The 23321-nt window shown below is 31.1% G+C and overlaps 1 protein-coding gene across 1 annotated transcript in view; it reads left to right on the top strand.

Annotated features, from left to right (window-relative positions):
• The window catches only part of LOC124362668, a 72505-nt gene extending 49833 nt beyond the window's left edge, over window positions 1–22672 (top strand). The window contains exons 5-13 of the mRNA XM_046817367.1: window positions 1257–1411; window positions 1634–2158; window positions 4313–4556; window positions 14166–14310; window positions 16443–16606; window positions 17145–17348; window positions 18135–18302; window positions 20090–20260; window positions 22479–22672. Of these exons, the coding sequence (XP_046673323.1) occupies window positions 1257–1411; window positions 1634–2158; window positions 4313–4556; window positions 14166–14310; window positions 16443–16606; window positions 17145–17348; window positions 18135–18302; window positions 20090–20260; window positions 22479–22528 (1826 nt within the window). The 3' untranslated portion in view covers window positions 22529–22672. The remainder of the gene's footprint in view (window positions 1–1256; window positions 1412–1633; window positions 2159–4312; window positions 4557–14165; window positions 14311–16442; window positions 16607–17144; window positions 17349–18134; window positions 18303–20089; window positions 20261–22478) is intronic.
• The last annotated feature ends 649 nt before the right edge of the window (window positions 22673–23321 follow it).

The raw sequence follows: 23321 nt of genomic DNA, 5'->3' as shown, positions 1-23321 counted from the left end.
CTATTTATATTGTTATCAACAAACTCTTGACTAATAACTAAGGTTTAGTTACAAAAATTACACCACATAAAATAGGTTAGATTTGAACATCCTAAATCAAAGCAAACCATAATATAATGAATAACCTTAAATTTGTTAGTGCTGGTTGTTAAAAACTTCTTGTTAGATATGAAAAGTTTCCTTACAAATAAAATGTAAAATTAAAAGCTACAAGGAAAAGTTTTAATGTTGGGAATATAGTAAATCTGATTGTATATTGGTTTAAAATATTGTATTTACAGATGATTCACTCTAAGTAATTAAAAGTAATATTTTAAATTTAAAAAAATTTACATTCCTGTCTTGATACACTTAGCTAACTAAATATTCATAAACATTATAACACATGAAGCATATGATAACATGATAAGTGTATTACACTCACAAATTTTGATGATAAAATTGATTTTAAATATTAGATGATGTTTCTTAACATATTTAAATACTTCTTGCAAAACAAAATCATGAAATGATAAAATGTTCGCTTTTATGCGTCACATCTTAATAATACATATTACTGCTAAACTAATAAAATATATACAGTTTTCGATTAAAGTAGATATAAAATTCAAGTTCCCTTGATTATGAAATAGTCTGCAAATTATGTAAAAGAATGTGAATTGTCAGTTTTTGAATAAATCAGTTTTATATATATATAGATATTTTATATATATATATATATATATATATATATATATATATATATAAAATACACTTAAACAGAAAAACATACTCTCCCTTACTGAAGTAATGATATCTGTTTTTGCTGTATTAATTCTTTACATAAAATTCTAAAGATCAATAACTGTTAGATGCTTGAAATTCACCATTTTCAACTCATCTTGGAACTAATTAATTTTTATGTGTGTGGCGGTTGGTTTTTAGTGTGTCAAATTATAAATATGATCTGTGCAAAATGTATCATTTGATATCTTTGTGACATGTGTGACTGCAAGCAATTTCTTTCTTAAAGAAAGTTTCTTATTTCCCCAAAAAGAATAGGTTGTGTGCTTAAATTATACAAAGTGGCTATTGGCTCCTGGAACATAATAAGCAGGTGTTAACCTTACTAATGGATTTTTAAATTTTTTTCAAATTTTATATTTTTAATATGTAATTTGCAACATATTTGACGTTGTCAGCTGTAACAAATGAATGTAATAGGTTTTTGTGGGGTAATAAGAGTTAATATCAATAATTCAACAGAATTTGTGCAGGCATGCTGAGTATGTCATTGGCTGAGGAACACCCTTGCCTGGCCCTGCCTTCCATTCTCAAGACACAAATCAGCAACGAGTCACTTCACATTGGAACTCAAATGGAAGCATGTGGTCTGATATGTACAAGACATGCATCTGACTTCCATCCAGAGGCAAGATAAAACTTATCATTACCAAAGCTTTCTGTAGTCCCACCAGACTATACTACTGATAGTGATTTATCATTTAATGATTATAAGGTCCACTTCTCATTTTACAATATTTATGTTTTTATTTTATCAGTATCTCCCCTAGTCTATCAGCTATCTTACAAACATTTCTCTGATACACAAACAAACAATGAAAAGATAATGTGTTTACATGTTATGTTGCAGAATGTGAAAGGTCCCAAAACATTAGAAGCAGAATCAACGACTATACTGAGGACAAGAAACTATACGATTTTGATCAAAGACACAATAACTGATACAACAGATCAAGTCATGTACAATCTCCATGCTGAAGATTTGCCTTTGTTTCGGGCTCCAAGACCAGAGGATGAAGACAAAAGAAACCATAGGCTAATGAAAAATAAAGCTCATTATCAAACTTCTGTGAGGAAACTAACAGATTCCACTTTTTTCTTTCCAACCAGTGGCCTGTTAGACTTGGTGTGCTCTATTGATAGTGTTGATAATCTCACAGATATATTCTCTTGTATCATTCAACAATCTACAGACATGATTTCACCATCAGCTGTTAAAATAAATCGAGGTATCCTGGATGTAAAAGTGAAGTCGGCTCCTAGTTCTAACCCGGCAAACATGAGGACTTTGTATGTGACAGATATAGATGTAGCAGACACTCCTCAGGAGTTGCAAATCCTCCAAGAATTTGTAAATGCTCAGTGCAGTTTGGATGTAAGTACATGATCTTATAGTTGTAAAACCAAACGTCCTGCATGATTGAATTTTAAGTAAAATTTGTTAAATTAACATTATGCATGGCTTTTTTTATTTACCTAATTTATATTACACAAAAAAACAACTGCACCGTATCTCCATACAATGGAGTGACAAATAGGTTGGTTTCACCACTACCTTGTTGATGATTGTATAGCATTCTGTGAGATACACCTGTAACTATATCACCTATGTCAATAACAACATAAACTTCCAAAAACATTTAAAAATAAAACATTTAACTTCCTTTTTGACAAACTAATTTTATTAGTATCTTTACAGATCTGTAAACCGTAGAATATGGTGTTCCATAGAGATTAATAATAGGACCCTAGCTCTTTATGACATATCTGAGAATTATAATAATATGACCTACAAGACCATCAGTCAACTTTATAAACTAATGATCAAATCTAAAAGTAACGCCAAACACATTAGAACAAACTGAAGTACACTCTTTTGTGAAACAGGAAAATATCAATTATTACATTAGAAGCTGCATCAAACATGAACACACAAAACATTACATTTATTAATTTAGAATAGCAGAAAACAAAAATATTGAAACTTTAATCATGATGTTTGGAGTTACAGTTAATTAAGAAGAAAAGAAGAACAGGCTTTCTAGGTTTCACATTTAGTCTAAATTTAATTTGAGATGGGCACTTAGATAGAATTTTAACAATAATTAACCCTGAAATTGAAATCTATGCTCTTAAGAAGATGTCCTTAATGTGGAGTAAAAAAATGAGGTATACTTATTTTTCTTACATTAATTTTCATGTCAGTGTTTTGGTGTCATAGCTTTTTTTGGAGCAACAAAGAAAATATATTTGGATAGAATGTTACATTAACTAAAAAAGGCAATAAGGACTGTACCTAAACTAAATTGTGAAAAATCAACTAAAGAACATTTTATACACCTTAAAATACATACAGTTTATGGAAAACATAATTTCTAAAATGAAGACTAATTTATCTCATTACAAAAAAAAAAAAAAAAAAAAAAACAATATCATACAATAAAGGTTAATTTATCTTAGATTATCAGAAATATTACAGTTTTATAATTAAACTAAAGATGATATAAGAAAACATTTTTAATATATACAAAAAAATGAAATTTAAGAATATTTTTAAATAAAATTTAAAGAATTTAATCAATAGACTAATGTGTTTATTGCATGAATTTTCCACCTCTGTTTACACAGCTAAGAAAAATGTATGAAAATTGTTGTCAAAAAGTATATTTTAGTATTTGAATAAATATTACAATGCACTCATATGCATGATATGAATACAGAACTTTTTTATTAGGTTTGCCAGGGGAAACAACTGTACAATTAATGTGTAACAAGAAAAGAATCTAAATGACATTGAAAGACTCTATATGTCTATTTTGGATTAAGGACATTCATAAGAAGTGAAGAATAAAAATAAACATACTATACTTTGTACTGTAGTGCCACAACAGTTATGGTGGTTTTGTCTGATTTAGCTTGTTCTAATACAATTGAAAATTTTTCACTAGCTGTCTCCAACAATAAGTCAGCTCAGATCAGCTATGTAATGAAAAGTAGGAGTGGGGAGCATGTGTCACTGCATTATATCATAATATTTTATAATATTATAAATATGCATTAATATTATATACTATTATTATGCATTATATTATAATAGAGTAGTTATTGTATATTAATGGATTTGTACAGCATATAAAAAGTAAATTATTTATTTAAACATCAAAATCTCTCTGATAAATTATGTTACTATACATATATTATTGTGAATACATCCTTTTATTACATAAAAAATTGAATTAAAATAGAATCTGGACAACTATATCAGTTCATAATATTTGATAAATAATGCACGTAACAATCAGTTTTTTTTTTATTTTAACATCCATTAAAATTGTCAAAAGTTTTGTTTGCATTAAGTGATTACCAAATACAAACAGTTAAGACTTATTCAGTGATTTAATTTGATTTTGTTAAAGTTTAATACTGTACTTCAGAGTTGCCATTTAAAAATATATACTTTGTATAAAGTCCAATCTGAATTCTTGACCAAGAATATTTTATTAGTTGATTAACTTGACACTGATTGTAGAACTCAACAGATGAATTGTCAGTGCTAGTGCCTCTGCTGAACCCTGAGAACAGCCTAGAGACGGACTCAGTTCTGCACTTGACGGACTGCAAAGCATCATGTATTGCTACAGTGCCTCGCGCCAGTCTCTGTTCTAACCTGGGCCAGACTGTGGAGTACGATGTATCACTGACATTCTGGACTTACCTCACTGTGCGAGTGTTTGTTGGAATGATTAGTGGAACTGCTTTTGCCATGTTTGAAGGTAGTTTATTGATTAGTTAGTAAATATTAACACATAGGATTGTATAGTTAATTAAAATTAAAATTAATTGCAATAGTTACTGTAGTTATGTTGCCTACAGTTTCACTTACATCAGCCCAAGTAAGACAAATAATACAGTATTACATGTAATTAGCAAATATGTTTCTGTCATTTAATTCAAAATCAAGATATAATTAAATTTTCCAAGAGGATCATGGGTTCCCAGAAGGTTATATCATTGATAGAGGTTGTACACAATAATGGCTATACAAAATTCATTAATGCAGGTAGATAAATTTAGATGTGGTTTTTTTACAAATTACAACATGTATAATCAACAAGGTTTTGGTTGATCACAACTCTCTGTTTTAAAAGAAAGTGAACACAAGATCTTGAAATCTCATCTTTCATGGATTTGAATTCATAATCTGAAAACAAATCAGGTGAATTCTAATGTTGTCAATTTCTACCTTCTACCGCATGACTATATACTGCCTGCAGTATTTATTTATGGATTATGACTGGAAGAAATAGAATCCACAGAGTTTCTTGGGATGTTCCTTGACAAAAGACTGACCTGGAATGATCATATTGATAATGTCTGTGATAGGATGGGATTATCTCCGGCTTATATGCCCTGTATCACCTAGCAAAATTCTGTTCCCTAAAAGTCTTAAAAATTGCCTACTAGTCCTAATACCTCCACACTTTGTGTATGGAGTGGGACTTTGAGGAAGTTGTGCCAAAAGCAAAATGTAGCTTGCTTTCAGGCTTCAGAAAAAGCTGTGAGAATCATTGGCAAGGTAACCTATACAGTCATGCAGAATCTTTCAAGCTGTGGTTACTGACTCTGCACTGTCTCTATGATTTTGAAGTGTCCCTATACTGCCGATCTAGATGTAATTTGGTTCGCAGCAGGAACATTCACCATTATGAATCCAGAGGCAGAGACAACATTCTAAGCTCAGCATCACAGGCTGTCATTATCACAACAAGAAGTTGGTATCAATCTAATCAACAGGCTCCTGAAAGGATAAAAAATTCAAACAATCAAATTTAGTTTGACTTGTTTCAAATGCCTTTTGGTGTCTAAAGTATTTTATTCAGTTGATGAGTTCATGATGATCTGCTGGGATTTTTGAAAGATGCTGAACTTTTGAGGTAGTGTGACTTTTGTAGACGTAAATATATGCAGTGTACGTTTGGTTGTATGTATATGTAGATTTGGGTTCTTTTTAGTTTCATGTTATTTGACGATTGCAATACATCTAAAATTGTGAAAAAATACAATAAAGATACTATTATTAATATGGTATAGTCATATAAATAAAACATGTTTAAGTATTTGGGTTATCTACATTTTTTACAATTGAAGTCTGTATTAATTTATCTCAATGTAAAGTGAAAAAGTACCTTTTATTTTATATTCAAGAGAATCTATTTTAACTAAACAAAAGTAAGGCCTCTATAAAGTACTTTTGATGAGTTATTTAAATTCTTACAAATCAGCAGATTTATTATAATTTTTTGTTGTGACAGAATACAACATATTTTAACAAGGCTACAGCACTACTGACTATAGTATTTGATAAAAATTGTAATTCATCCACCATAACAATTACGAATCACATGAGTATCGAAAGAAATCTAATCTAAAATTAATTAATATTCTTACATTTATAAAATATGGTTTATTACAATCTCTGCCTGGATTGGCTAGAAAATGTTTTTCGAGATGAGATACGATACAACAACTTTATTCATATACATAAAATACAGTACAGGCATAAATGGTGAAAGAAGAAATAAGTTTATAAAAAGTTCCAAAACAGTTTTTAGTCTTGCAAAATACATAGTAAATATAAGTCTAAGAATACTTGTGTTGTTAGATGGCAAATAATCATGAATTCAGTGGTTTCTTCTTGGTCCTTTATTCTTGTTGTGTATTCTTTAAGGCTGTATCCTCCAATAACAAGATCTTCAGTTTCCTCTTCAACGTCTTTGGACTAAATTCAAATTCTTTATTGTCACAGTTTACATAATATACATTCTTTTAATTTCCAGAGTTTAATGCCATATTGCATGACTAAAGGAAACATAGCATGATAAATCACAAATTTGGTTTTTAAGTCAACAAAATTTCAGATTGAAATCTGGAAACAAGCAGATTTTCACAATCAGTCTCCATCTCTGCTGAGAGTATATTGAATAGTCTTTCTCCTAAAGGTTTCTTGGTGAAGAGGGATGTTTTTTTGGGTACAATATTTAAGCCAGTTGCTCATCTAGTGCAAAGGCCATGGTTGTTGCCTTTCTTGGTAGGTATGTAAGATGGTTTCCATTATGAGAATTAAGACAACAGTCAATATTTCTAGTTCTTTTATTATTCCTAGTTCCAGTACCTTTATTACTTTTTTGCACCACATTCACTTACAAGCATCCATGATTTGAAGTTCAGTGTGTTGATGAGAATAGAGAATCTATTGTTTAGAGCGGTTTTAAATTGTATGCTATGCTTTCAATTGGATAGGAATCAACAATAATAAGGAATCATAAATGACTCAGAACTGACATGAAAACTGCATATTGATCAGCTTTCCAAGAAAATTTCCTTAGGAACTTATGTTATTCAAAGAATATTACAGGTAATTGGCTTGGACATAACCAAAGTTGCCTATTTTGCACTTTTTTAATCCCACCTACGATATGACATAGTGGCATGGGGAGGCACTTCCAACACCAACCTAGAGCGGACCTTACTACAACAAACAAGAGCAATGGATGCCTAGCAGGACTACACCACTGGGGAAGTTACGGAGAATCTTTCAAGCAACTCAAAATCATTATAGTAGTCTCACATTATATTTGTGAAACTATCCTGCATGCAATAACCACACAACAGCTAATACTTCAAGATATATAACCTATACAACACCAGACATGCTTCAAACTTTGCCCTCCCACCCCACCACCTGACTCTTTTTATTAAGAAGCCCTAGTACAAAGGAGCAATGTAGTTCAACCACCTGCCTGAGCTTCTAATCGCAAACCTGCAGTTGCTATCTAATCGCCGATGAGTCCGGGACCGCTTATCTACAACGTCCCGTTCTTATCTGATTTCACGATTCGGCCTGCCTAGTTGAGGTTATACCTGTCGCTAATAATTTATCTTTCATATTTTTGTGTTCATAAACCTTTTTTATCACAATGTCGGAAAGGTGTGACAAGTGTGAAAGCGTTTTTCTTGCTAATGACGTAATAGCTAAGTGCGTTGAGTGCAAACGTTTCATTTCACCCGCGTGTTCGCGTGCTGGTTCGTCGCAAAAATTTCACGAAAGGCAAACATAAGTCTTGGAAGTGTGACACGTGTTTTGAAGAAAACGCCTCTTTGTCCTCTGTTCGTAGCAACGAAGAAATGGATATAAAGAAATACATGTCCGATCTCCTTCAGTCTCTCAAAAAAAGACATTAATAAAAACACAGATGATAAAATCAAAACTGTTTTAGAATCTGTTAACTGTTTATCGGCTGAACTGAAAAAACTTGCAGTGCAGTGTGACTGAGCTACAGAACTCTCACCAGAAGATGGAAGATCGCTGTGACGACCTTGAAAAAACGAACAGAAAATTAAAGGAGGAGGTTCGAGATTTTACACCTTCAGCTGCAAGACATCGAGCAGCATTCCCGCTCAGCCAACATAGAGATTATCGGGATACCAGGTACACACGGGGAAGATATATATTATTGCCTACAAAAAGATCGCTCTCGCCATTAATGTCCCATTCAAGAGAGAAGACTTCTCTATTGCCCACCGGCTGCGCCTGTACTCTAAAAAGCATTGTCTATCCGCCGATAATCGCGCAGTTCGTCTCTAGGAAGATCAGGGAAGAATGGTTGACGGCTGCAAGAAGGATGAGGAACCTGAACGCTTCTGGCATCGACCCGGCGCTGACCAACAGCCCAGTGTTCATCAACGAACATTTAACTGCACATAACAAGGCAATTCTCGGGCGAGCACGGAGACTACAGCGAGAGAAGAAGATTAGCTTCGCCGGTTTCTTCAACGGGAAGATCCTTGTCAAGGTGTGGCTGAGACCGAACGAGTTACTGCGCTTGCTGACCCTTGACAAATTTGATAAGTGAACTAACACTATTCCGGCATAAGGTACACTGATTAATGTATTACTTACAGTTTATTGAATTAAGTCGATCAGAGGAATGTTTTGTTATATTTTAATTATTTATTTGGGTACAATAGTAACACTTATACTACTAACATAAAATACGTGTCTGCATAATTTTAAGATATATTATTTTATCACATTCATCAAATAACATTCTTATATTACACTGTATTGTTCGCTTTGTATTTAGCAGCTTGTTATTTGAAATCCTTACTTTAATTTAACAAATTGTATTAATATCAATTTTAGTCAACCGTTTTTAGTTTGTTAAATATATTTATTCATATGGCACACAGGTAGGATATTATTTTAGTTTATTTTATCGAGATCAGCAGAAGTCTGAATTGTTTTCCATTATTAACAGCTAATTTATATTTTAATAAATTCTAAATGGTTAATTTTATATTTATGACGTGTATTTGGACAGAAATACTGTACAGAAATGGCATGTCAACATAATATACACATTAATTAATTATTCTAACGATATATTCACATATTCTTTTTTTTTTTTTTTTTAAAAAAAAAAAAGCTTGAATTATACAATTAATCATTTTATTTAATAAGTATTTTCTTTTTCTTCCAATGTAAATTTGCGTTTATAATAGCTGAAGTAGTGAAGCAACTTCAGCTATAATCTATGTTTAGTTATACTTAATTGTAAAATATGTGTGTATCTGTATGTGTATGTAAGCGTATGTGTGTGCATGTGAATGTATGTATGTGTGCACGAGTGTATGCGCATATGGGTGTCAATTACATATATATGTAAAGGAAGGCTTCTTATTTTTTTAATTTTATCGAGATAAGTCTAATTTTTGTTTGGTTTTCTATGCATAGATAAAAAATAGACATATAATACATACAAAATCAATTACTATAAATAATGTATGTTTTGTGTGTGTGTGTGTGTGGGTATTGTATTTGCATATTTCTCCTTTTTCAATAGGAAATTATAAAGTTTGCTCAGTTAATACGTGTTGTTTCCTTGAAATGTATAAAATAGCTTTTTTCACAACAGTAGTAATCAAATCAGTTATATTATTTGAATTTTTAAGTACAAAATGTAATCATCTATCATGAAATACTTTTAAAATAATATTATAAACATTGTTTAAGGAGTTCCTGTACTTTGTTCTAGCCTATTAAATATCTACACAGTTAAATAATCATTGTTATCTAGTTGTAGTAAAATTAATTTCTGTGCCTACCTGAATAGATTGTTAACAATTTAATATACAAGATGTTAATTATACTTCAATTTTAGTCATACAATTTAAGTTTAATTATACTTTTTAATTTAAGAATCTTGTGCGATTTGTAACCTCACAACTATTTTATTGATCGCACATTCATATCATAACTATCCATTACTGTTATAATATCTCTTTATTATTTTATGTATAATACTCTGTAAAGGTTGATGAGTCCTCAACTGGGCGGGTGGTCTGTGCCGAGGGTCCTGCTCATGAATGGGGAAGATGACGACACTTTAAATTTAAAACCATTGTTTAGAATTGTATAATATACAACAAATTAGTAATTTTTTTTCTTAATCAGGAATGTTATGACAGCCTAAAAATATTTCATTGTAATATCCGGAGTTATTGTAAAAATTTTAATGAACTTTTAGTATATCTGAATGATATTCCACACTTGGACATAGTTGTTCTGACTGAATGTTGGTTGAGAGAGGGTGAGGAGGGGGGGGGAGGTTTTGGAGGGGTTTGACATTGTACTGGACTAACAAACAACGTAACAGAAATGACGGTGTTATCATTTACTTCAACAAACGTTTATCAGCTACTACCTCACAAGTAACACTTGGGGACGTTTACGGCATTAACTTAGAATTTAATTACTGCAACAAAACCTTTTACATACTTGCCCTATTATCGTACCTTTGACAGTGACTTGGAATTTTTTCTTATCTGAACTAGAAAATTATTGTAATCGCTTAGATAAGAGCAAGATGGGAATAATTCTAGGGTGACATCAACATCGATTTACTTAAAAATACTCCAACATGTGACAGATACTTAAACTGCTTACTGGGATCGGGATTTGTCCAATGTATAGATAAACCAACTAGAGTTACTAATAATGCTCGTCATGTCTGGATCACATATTTTTACGTTACTATGACATGAACAATGTACAATCAGCTGTGCTCCAGGACTGGCGTGAGTGACCACTACAGTACTGGCCTGACTATCACTGCCACTGCCCACATCGCCTCACAATGACAACCCTACTGACGAATTCACTACACAATACTACACTGATAAGCATCTGCTCGGCCGTAATCTCGCTCACTTGAGCTGGGAACCTGTTTTTGAGTTGCCAGGATATCACAACATGCGCTAAAAAAATTTGAAAATACAATATCTCATCTTATTAAAGCTTCGTCAAAACCTGTAATTAACTATTCCACACGCTCAAAAAAATTAAAACCTTGGATTACATCCGATTTGGTCAAATTAATTCGCATTAGAGACAAAAGTAAGTAAAAAATTAAAAAAACAACCTTTTAATCATGATCTCTATCAATCTTTTCGTACATTAAGACACAATTTAAGCAAATCTCTTAAACAATCTAAAAAAGCAATATTACAGAACTAAACTTGAAAATTATCAAAACAATCCCAAAATGTTCTGGTCTATCGTAAATGAGCTCGCAGGTAAAATTAAGAAGAGAGATTTCCTTTCCGATCCAAAAAATGTTACCAGATACTCCGTAATATAGCTCACGGTTTGTGTAAAAAAGTAGCTAATGATTTTAATTCCTTTTTCTCCGCGGTTGGACACAGTCTGGCTAGTGCCATCGACTCGAGTGGGGACCCAGTTTTGAGTGATGCGGATTACAGACAGAACACCCGTGTTCACATTGACCACTGTTACTGAACTTGATGTAATACGGCACGTGACTGGACTGCGTGGGGGATCCGCCCCCGGACGTGATGGTGTCTCGGCTGACGTGTTTAAAGGACAATGTTTATGTCTTCTCTAAGCCCCTTCAGCACTTAATAAATCTAAGTATTTCTTCCGGTATTTTCCCGGATATCTTTAAAATCGCTAAGGTCATTCCACTGCATAAAAGGAGATAGTTTCTTAGATAAAAATAATTTCCGCCCCATCAGCCTTTTTGAGTGTATTCTCCAAGATCCTTGAGCGTATAATTAAAGAACAATTAGTTGCCTATCTTTCTAACAACCAAATCTTGTGTGAGTGTCAGTATGGGTTTCAGAAAAGGATAGGAACATTTCTGATGCTCTTTTTGATGTCAACAGACAAATCAATGATGCTATATCTAAGAAACCTGCGCATTATTTTAATATTTCTTGATTTGAGGAAGGCCTTTGATAGCATTGATAGAAATAGGTTGCTCCTTAAATTGGAGGCCACTGGAGTTCGGGGGTTAATGCACTTTCATGGTTCTCGACCTACCTCACAAGTAGGCTGCAGACCGTGTCTGTCTGTGGGACCGAGAGTGATGCGCTTCCGGTGGGAACTACGGGGTGGTTCAGGGCAGTACGCTGGGCCCAATTCTGTTTTTGATTTATATTAACAATATCTCTAAATTGAACTTAAATGGCAATCCTGTTTTATTTGCAGATGATAGCTTAATTTTAATAAAAGGTTAGCGACTGGGTTGATGCCCGTTCTAACGCTCTACATGACCTCATGGTCTTAAAAAAAATGGTTTGACCAAAATATCCTTTCATTAAATACATCAAAGACTAAGTTTATGCCCATCTCTCTCCGGGAGACCACAGACTATGCCCTCGGCGACCTCGTGGTACATAATTGTGGCAGTTACAACAATGAACTTTGTTCTTGTGAAAACTATTGAAAATGTATCGTCTTATAAATATTTGGGTTGTATTCTTTGATAAGCGCTTAAAATGGTCTGTACATGTTGAATATGTAAAAAAGAGAGCAAGGAAATATATATTTGCGTTTAAACAATTAAGTGAAATTTTTAAATGAAAAAGAAATTAAACTTGCTTATTTCGCCTATGCCCAAATCGTTGTTCTCGTTTGGGAATAATAGCCTGGGGTGGAGCGTAATAAAACTCTTTTGCAACCTCTGCAAGTGGTTCAGAAGGCAATCTTAAAAGCCGGTTTCAAAAAATCTAGGAGATATCCTACTGACACTTTATATCAAGAAACTGCCATTCTATCAATTCGAAAAATATTCATTAAAACACTCCTCGTTCATATTTATAAAACATTTTTATTATACAATTCTCTCTACAACTTCGCATTCTCATAACACACGATACTCACGGAATATTGGTGTCTCATCTATGCAAATCAGTAAATCCTTCTCATCTACAAATTCTCTTTATATATCCCATATTCTGTATAGAAATATCTGTAAAATACTTTCCTGACAACCAAATATTCAACTCACCGTCGATATATACATGCAAGAAACGCTCGAATGAATGGCTGTATGCTATCAGCGCAGAAGAGGCCGAGGCAATTATCACGGGCTGACTACAGACGGACCTGACTTTTGACCCTGCCTCCCTCCTCTTAAATGCCACTTCAACAGCACTGATGCCTCTATGGTTTTTTCCTATTTTATACATTTATTTTTTATTTCATAACAATTTCGGCAAGAAATCTGCTAGTAATAGGTTAGGTTGTTCTGCGTGTTGACCTTTTTATCTTGAAAATACACCATTCCTTAATTGTTTTTCATCTCAGTAAATCTTTTCCTTTAAACTATTGGTAGTATGTACGCTGATAAATTTCAATACGTAATACGTAAATACGGTTTTTTTTGGCGCGCGCGCGCGCGCGCGTGTTGTGTGTGTGTGTGTGTGTGTGTGGGTGTGTTGTGAGTGTGTGTTTTGTGTTGATGTTATATGATAATTAATCACCCGATTCAATTCGTCCACAATCTCCAGGAAAGCAAACTCGAGCCTACGCACAGGCTTTCTGCCCATGTAGGCTCATTTCCTAGGCCACTTTAATTTGATGAGTGTAATATTTTCATGTTTTAATGTTTTTTAAGTACACATTTAAATATTATAGTAACAAGATAATATAGATTTGATAGTAAATGTGCTAGCATGTAAATATTTTTGGGAAATAAATTATGATTTGATTTGATTTCTGAGAAATGAAACACCTGAACATTTCAAGAACAAACTTACAATGTGGCTTCAAGAACGACCCTACTACACCGAAATTTAATTTTTAAATAATTGTACTATATAACCTTAACAACCTGTAATTTTGTTTTTTCTCATGCCTGTACTATTCTTTGTGAAGATGTAATAAAGAATATTGTCTATTGTTTATTATTATAATATTAATACTTCAGTACTAATTACTCATTAGACACATGTTAGCAGGAGTTTATAAGTTCAACTCAATCTTCAACAATGATAACAGTGTTTCAATGTACTGACAGGAGCTGTGATTGCAATGCTGCGGGAACACAAGGGAGATTACGGTTTACAGAGAATTTACGCTGCGATTGGAGGCATGATCAGTTCCCCACTTTCTGGAATGTTGATTGATTATGCGAGTGAAAATAAAGGATACACAGATTTTAGGTGAGTCACTTAATGAAAATTGCATGTGTGTAAAAAACTTACAGAAATCAATATTTAAGTTTTAGCAGTCTGTTTTGCTAGAAATTATACTTTTTTATTTACAATGTCAGATTGGTTACTAAATGAAAATTTAAAAAATTAGAACTTGAGATACTGACACGTAATTTATTTGATCATATTGAACTGGAATCCGTAACAGTATACAAATGATAAATGTTACTTTAAACAGAATAATTGATTCATAACAAAATTTAAACAAGTTAAAAATTACAATTTTAAAAAGTTCTGAGAATGTAGTTGGGTACTATTTGGATGAGCTCAAAATTATTTCAATATTAGTAAAAATGATGAGGATTATGTATTTCAAAAAAATTACTTGTACAATAATAGAAATAACATAATAAATATTTAAAAAATAATGTTAATATATAATAATAATGTGGATCTCTGGATATATCCTACAAAGGTTCAAATTAGGTTTTTAGTTTTGTATCTGTTTTATTTTACGTTAATTTTAAAATGTTATTTACTATAAATATTTTAATAGTTTTAGAATTGATAGTATACAATAATTAGTGACACTTACAATTTACTATTGTATTATAGCAACTGCTTAAATACAGTATATTGTATATATTTCAATTGGGAAAAAAATATGATTGCAATTTCTTACTATAAAAATTGTAAATGTAGTAATTTTGTAGAACCAAACAGTCACATTCTCAACGTATTAAAAATGTAATAAAAAAATCTTGCAGGAACTTAATATTGTCTTCTTTGAACAAAAACTAGTCATTGAATGATAAAAGATCCATCATTTTTTATTAAGACGTAAAACACTCTATAATTATGTAATATTTTTTACCACAAAATTATGAACAACAATGTTAAAATTTGAAATGTTTTGTAAACTGTAATACGCATCCTTTATAAATAAAAATGGTTTTAGAAGTGTCTATTATTTTGTGTAAAAACAATAATTAATTAATATTTGTTGCCATAGATAAAAAATGTATTAAGGTTTTATTAATACACTAATAGATAAAAAATGTATTAATCTTTTATTAAATCTTATTTGTATTAATGTTTGTATTTTAATTTTTGTCTTCAAATTAATAACTTTAAGAAAACAATGTTTCTAGAAAGGTTGTAGCCTGAATAACAGTTAGGCAATGGTTTATTTTTTAATCCTAGAAATATTCACCTGTCATTTGGGAAAATAATATTACTAGTTCCAGAGTTAAAATCAACTATTACTAACACATAAAGGCTACAAAATAATTTTATTTCACCATTGGTTTACTGGAAATCATTGTAATATTGGAACATAAACAAACAGTACTTTAGCACACTATCTATGATTTTCACATCTTTCTCAATTGTCATGTGTTCATTTACATATACAAATGTAGACATTGTTTTTTTAGTATTAGTAGCCTATGTATTTGAAATTAGTGTTGGATTTATTAAAATTCATAAAACAGTAAAATATGAGCAATAAACGCTTACTAATTATAAGATTTTCGAGTAGTTCAAAGCTCAGAAATCTTATTACAATTTGATTATTTCCAAAGAAACTTAAATAACCTACTTTATTAGTTATTTGTAAAGGAGCAGAAATCAATCCTTCCATTGCTATCAATTCCATGTTTATATAACAAAAAATATCTAGCAGAAGAAAAATGTTGAGAAATGCTCTAAGGCACTCAAGTGCTATCCCACAACTCATTTGTCTAAGCACATATTACATTATTTTGTACACTTTGGCTAGCAGTAAAAAAATTTAATCCGGAATCTTAGTTTTAATGTAGAATAATTAAATAACTTCACTTTGAATTTTAATAGGTTGAAAAATTTTTTTTCTGTAGCCAACAATTAGTTACTTGTGAGATCTAGAGATAATACAGTACATTAATATTGATTGTTACATTCTGTGTTAAATATTTAACAAGTGATATATTTATTAAAGTCCTACTGATGCTTAAACATATTTTTTACATTTTATTATATTTTTTACAATGTTTTACCCTATTTGAACATGATATGTTTAAAGATATAAAGAGAAGTATTTTAGGCTGTCTTTAATATAAACGCATATTTATACATCTTTTTAATAATTTACTGTTTTGTAGGCCTGCATTTTATCTGTACGCTGGTTTAAAAATAATAAGTGGATTTCTGATGCTCACAATCAACCTGGAGTTCAAGTCACCTGCTCAAAATGTGGTTGCAGATGTGCTTACAGTTCTAAGGAAGATTGAAATTGTTGCACTTTTTATTACTTGTTTTATTTTAGGTAAGTTTGATTATATTCTGATGACTTTTAAGAATACGTTACAAAATACTAAGAGTTTGCATTTTAATTATATAAATATATTTCCTAGCTCTATAAAGTTGATCTCATGTCGAATATTTGGTTTTGTTGAGGGCCATATTGTTTTTTTTTTTTTAGAAAACTGTTGAAATATTAGTAATTGTATCTACTCTGATCTAATATAGTAAGAGAATGATTATGTTATTATTTTCTATCTCGCGTAAATTTTTAACAAATCCTGTTATGTTTGTTTTGGATTTCATTTTCTGTTTTTGATATATTTTTATTATGTATTAATTTGGTATGAAAACTACTGTAACCATGATTTTTTAATGATTTGTAAAATCTTTACAGCCATAAAATATTATTATTATTATTATATTAACAGTCTCTTGTGGTTTTGTGTCATATAGCATAGTATACTGTTTACGTATCTTATATGCAGTTAAGAGTTAAAACAAGAAAGAATAAATATTGTATTTATTTGACTAATAGACTACACTAAGCATTCGGTTTACAGGGACTGCGTGGGGTTACATAGAGAGTTTCCTGTTCTGGCTGCTGCAAGACCTGGGAGCATCACGCTCACTTATGGGCATCACAATCACAATTGGAGGCATCGCAGGACTCCCTCTCCTGGTCATGTCAGGCCCGATCATAGACCGCATCGGCCACGCCAATGTTCTCTTCATCGGCTTCATATTTTACGCAATAAGACTTTTAGGTAAATATACTTTGGATTAACATCTGGTTCTAATCAAGTGAAAATATGTTTCTCCTACTTCAGTAAATCATACAGTAATTATAACAAACAATATCTGACGTTAACACAATCACTGCTGGAGACTCGAAAGTGTAGTATTGTGATGCTGCTTGGTAGCCAAAGTGTAAACATTACACTTTTACTAACACAAGCTATAATAGTGTGTTATGGACAATATGATAGACACTTCACCACTTGGTATATGATACAATATTCCACTCACTAAATCTGTTAATATCCATTCACCACCAAAATACTTCATAACAATTTAGAACAAGATTGTAAAATTTTACGTTCACTATCAGTTATTTCTAAAATATTCACTGAAATCTATTAAATTTCTTAATGGAAAAAGCACCGTATTCTTAGAGTTTTCAGCTTTTCTTCAATTATTTTGCTCTTATTAATATTATCATGTGGTTTTATTTAAATGACCTTTTGCTATATTTGTTAAACCTGGTCAAAAATTATAATAGCTTAATTTTTTCTGGTACAAAGGAGGTAATCCATTAGGATTAAATTTTTATGATTTTTACTCTGGACAACATAAATATCACAAGTTGGTTTCATTTTTTGACAATGAAAATATAGTGAGGTCAAAAAGTGATTGAACAGTTGCCTTATTTTAAAACAAAATATTTGATTATATAACTTAAATAAAGTTGTTAGCTGGTGGAATTTGGAGAGATGAAAGTTGTTGTTACCTGATAACATTATTACTTTAGTACAAACACATTTACTTTACAGGTTATTCTCTCATTTACAACCCTTGGATGTGCCTCATATTTGAAGCGATGGAATCAATAACATCATCATTAGCCATAACTGCGGCAGTAACATACGCAGCCAAATTGTCTACAAACACCACAGACTCGAGTATTCAGGGGCTCCTTGGTGGCATTTACTTTGGTGTCGGTAAGTTCCCATTCAAATATTAATGGCAAAAACAATATTCTCCATAAGCCATCCTAATAAAATCGAAGTGTGTACTCAATACAGTCATTAAACACAATTATTGCTTACACTAGGACTAAGCCACCAAAGATTATCTCATCTGTGTTTATGTTACAGATAAGATAAACAATGAGTGTGGAAATCACTTTTCCTCAAGTGTTGTATACTTGGGGATCAAGGCTATTTTGAGCACTTCTTTTATGAGTTTTAATGTAAAGTATCAGTGGCCAGTGGAAGGATCAGTAGGATGCAAGGATCAGAGGAAGTCGTACTAAAACATATATATGTACATTCAGAGTTCTGAGAAGCCTACTTTCGTCAAAAGACAACTGATTTAGGTTTCATAATAGTCTTTAGATTTAAAGTAATGGTTAGACTATATTCCCTTTTATATATGCACTGCTAGCAGTTACCCATTCCTATATACACGATTTAGTAAGTGTTGCACGTATATGACCACTGCTGGTTTGAGTGAGTTATATTTCTGCTGCTAATTATGAGTTTGCCTTATTGCCACAATCAAGAAATCACATCAAAAAGTTTATATTTATGGCTATTGTTATTTACTTTGTTCTTAGTATGTTATGTTCCATACTTGGTTTTGTCTTGTTTCTCGAAGAAGAATATATATATATATATATATATATATATATATATATATATATATATATATACATCACAGATCAAAGAAGCCTACTTCTCAAAAGTAAACTAAGATGTGTTTTTTATCAATCTTTAAATTTATAGTAAAAGTTAGATAGTAACATTGTCTTTTAGATCCAATATGTAATATTTGATAAATATGTAAAGTAAAAGTACATTAACAATGATACTACAAGTTTATTTCTTTATGAACATAAAAATATTGTTAATATCTTAAAACATTTAGAGCTGGAATTGATACATTAGTCCAAAAGCTCAGTCCAGCGAACTTTCATCTAGCTTAGTTCTTGCCAACTGCTTCAAAGGGAGTCTTCAGTGCCAAATTCTGACCATTTTATTTTTTAGGGCATTTTGTAAGGTAGATGAGTACTTTACCTAATCGCTGATATCTAAAATGGCATTAAAAACATTTTTAGTTCTTTATAAAATGTACTCACTATAAACGTTGACAATCTGAAAATAATAAACAATGTTTACACAGATCACAGTAAATAAATTTTGATGTGTCAAAGATAAGTCAAAATCTGTGCCTGCACTAAGATTACTATGCACAATATTCCTTTGCTCTGGCCTAAAATAGTTCAAGTTTTACTGAAATCATTAGACCTGTTCATTAAGATATTAAATATTGCACAGAAAGTTTTCTATTTCATTGATACTCATAAAAACTGTTAATTCTCTAAATTCAGGGCTCCTTTTTAAACTTAAAAGTTCAATTATTCTGAAATGGATCAGGTGATTGGAATATCTTCCAGTGCCCATCACTTATTTTCAGGACCATTTATTATGCTATTTCAAAAAAATACACCTACAACATACCTGTTATTCAATACAAAATAAAGTGCAAAGCCGAGGGTGCTAGTAGTACATTGCTTAGTTACTAAAAATTGAGTTGTTAAAATAAATTAACTCTTTTAAATAGTTAAACCATTTTGTTTTAATCATTGCACACTAATTATAAACTTTCTGTTAGTTTATTGCATAGTCAAAAACTTTTAAACTCTAGCAATTCATTTGGTATGTTATATACTTTTTCCAATATATTTATTTTTTGGAATATGTTCTTAAACTTGATGCTTTTTCAGGCAAAAGGTTCAGGCAGCTTAGTTGGAGGATATTTAATGAAAGCTGTGGGTACAAGACCAACATATCAAATATTTTCTGCCGTTACACTGGTCACTGGATGCCTCTATTATGCCTTCAACCACTTCTACATTGTAAAGAGGATAGGTGGTTCAGAAAAAGAAAATGCAGACGTAAGTGATAGATTGTAGAAGTAATTTCAGGTAGCAATAGGTTTTGTTATTTTTTCATTCTACTGAAATAACAGCCATTTACAGATTTTTTTCAACTAAAAACCAGCAAATGATGTTTATAGTTTTGCATTGCTTTATGGTTTGAGTAATTAAAGTTTTCCTTTGAAAGTTATATCACTTGTTTTATACATACAGTATTAAAAACCAGCAAGTGATATTAACATTTTTAAAGATATGTGTTGCTTTATTTCTTGGGTAATTTTCAGCTTTCCTTTGAAAGTCTATTTTATATAATTTGTTTTATACACATTCATATTTAAGTGTGCACATAAATACAAACATGTATGTATGTTTAATATTACTATAGGACAAAGATTCTATTTGACGTTTACGATACTTAAAAGTTGAGAGAAACCTTCTCCATTAATTTAATCATTTATTAACTCTTAAAAGTAAACAACCTTCTACAGCATCTTTATTCATAAGCTGGCAAACTCAACCGGACTTTTGAAAAATTACTCAGAATTGTACTTGCTCCTCAGTAATATTGTATGACACTATACTTATCTTGATGATAACGTATTAAAGATATTTTTGATTTGATTTGTCTAATAAATAACAAAATGAGGACTACATAAAATTTTAATGATCTTAAAGTTTAGTTTGAACTTAGGCTTGTCACCATTTTTTTCAAGAAGAAATAGTGATCTCTAACTTTCACCATCTTTATACTTTTTTTAAGGCTCTTTACAATGAGGGGTCACTTGAAGGGGGTTTACATTTGATAATTTTGAGTGGGTTTTCAAAATCCTCATTTTGAGGGAGTCTTAAGTTTCTTCTACTGAAAGTATATTTGTTTATTTAAACGTAGCAAAAAATCAGACAGAAGGTTTCTTCATTTATACACTGTATGCTTGTAAATAATATCACTGGAGGCATAATAAATTATGTATTCTGAGATAGATTAGACTGGTTGGAGCAGAACTAGTGCTTCTTAGAAAATATGTGTTCTTATTATAATAGTTACAACAAATCATTAAACAATATTTTCAACTTTACTGATGATAATATTAAAACAATAATATAAAATCATCTTTCTATGTGTCCCCCTCTCCAACACTCAAGACACTGAAGATTTAATCTATTGACACATAATGTTATAACTGGGACACGCTTGTCATGCACGGTTACCCAAAGATTAATGAGTTTTTGAGAATAGAAATATAACAATTATTTTTCTAACAATTATTCTAGAATGTTTACCTCCCTTATTTGATTTTTATTATTTTAGTGTTTAAAATTGAATGTGTCTTACCACATTTTTTATGTTATATCAAATAAAATATTAGCACTTGTCTTCCAAAATAAATTTGTATATGATATCCACTCTGCGGTACGAATTTATTTTCATTTAATACAATATCTACACACCTATTAAATTCCTATATAATTTTAAATCATGGATAACATAACAAACATGAAAATGTGCGCTTATCCCTAGAACACTACCGTGTTTCGATATACCTTTGTTACTGCCGATACGTAAATTTTACGTAGCATGTTTATTTTTGTTTTTTAGGTTATTTAAAGGTTTATTTTCATGCCCGTTATTGTGTTTGTGTATTTTCTTGCGTATGTGCTTACTTAAGGTGATGATGTGTGTGTTTAAGCGTGTGTGCAGGTGTGTAATGCGTGCATGTGTGATACATGGTGTTTTCCTAACCTTATCTTCATATCTACAATGCCATAGAAACTCATCCTTTCCAAACAGCCTACAAATTGTCTACTAACTCCAAGACTTTTATTTACCAAAAAACAACCTAAAATAGGTTTAGTTACTTCTTTTACTATACACACTTATACGTAAAATATACGTATTTTTTTATCAAGCAATACTACCGCTACGTAAAATTGACGCACGGCCTAAATAAAAATCAATATTGAGATAAGAAAAAGAACTACACACACCCTTACACTTCGGAGGACGAAACGACCATTGATCAGTAGAAGCACTGCCCAAAGCTTAAACCGGAAGGTTGGGGGGAGAGTAGGTGTGACTATAAACATGACGCATATACGTAAAACTTACGCACGGTAGTGTTCTAGGGTTAAGAGTTAGTGTCCAAAATTTACCATGTAAAATGTATACTATTACTTGATCAGTAAGATATAATTATATTTCAATGTAAATCTTCACTTTTATGAATTCTTGTTTTAGAATCCTTTTGGATGCAGTATCAGACCAAAATTAACACCTGCTGCAATTGAAAAACAAAGGGAAGCTGAAGAAATCAACAATGCTTCTCATAAAACCTCGAAGATAAAAAACAATGTGAAAGAAAACTCTTCTGCTGTGAAAAACTGTAACCCTCCAGTCAAATATACTACAGGTGTTAATAATCTGAACTCCTCTAATCACAACAGCAAAAACAGCAGAAAAGTAATAGACTCTGGAGGAGTTAATTTAGGTTATATTGATGATGAGTCCAATTCCTATCGTCAGTCATATCTGAATTCCACTGACTCTAGGAATGAAGACAAAAGATAACAAAAACTGATTAACTTTAAATTTTAATTTAATATTTTTAAAGTAGATATTGTATGTTAGCACCTTTTATTTATATTTTTACACTACTTGCTAGGAAAATCAACCAAAAAATTACTGACCATACAAAGTAAAAATAATCTTTGTTATCTATAGGTACTAAAATAGATTTAATTCCGTGTAGTATTATAAACAATTGTGAATATATGAATGATTTAAAATTTAATCTAAGGTTTGATTTGTAAATAGTTTAAATTATGCTTAATTAAATTAGTTATATGTATCAATATAGATTTTTACATTCTTTAACTAAACTGTTACGCAGTGATGATGATGTATTCCTTCAATTATGTGGCATAATTTTCATATAACTATAAATTACTTTTCCATTTGTACCTCCTCTGTATTGAGAAAATGTACTCACTACATTTACGTAAAAAGTACTTACTTGCAAACTAAAGTCAAACCATGCTGTACATCCTATAAAGATTTTTTTATAACATGAAAAATTAATTA

Source organism: Homalodisca vitripennis, chromosome 5 (assembly GCF_021130785.1).
Source record: "Homalodisca vitripennis isolate AUS2020 chromosome 5, UT_GWSS_2.1, whole genome shotgun sequence".
NCBI classification, from domain to species: domain Eukaryota; kingdom Metazoa; phylum Arthropoda; class Insecta; order Hemiptera; family Cicadellidae; genus Homalodisca; species Homalodisca vitripennis.
The sequence above is the reverse complement of the archived record's forward strand: the minus strand, read 5'-3'. Positions and strand labels throughout refer to the sequence as shown.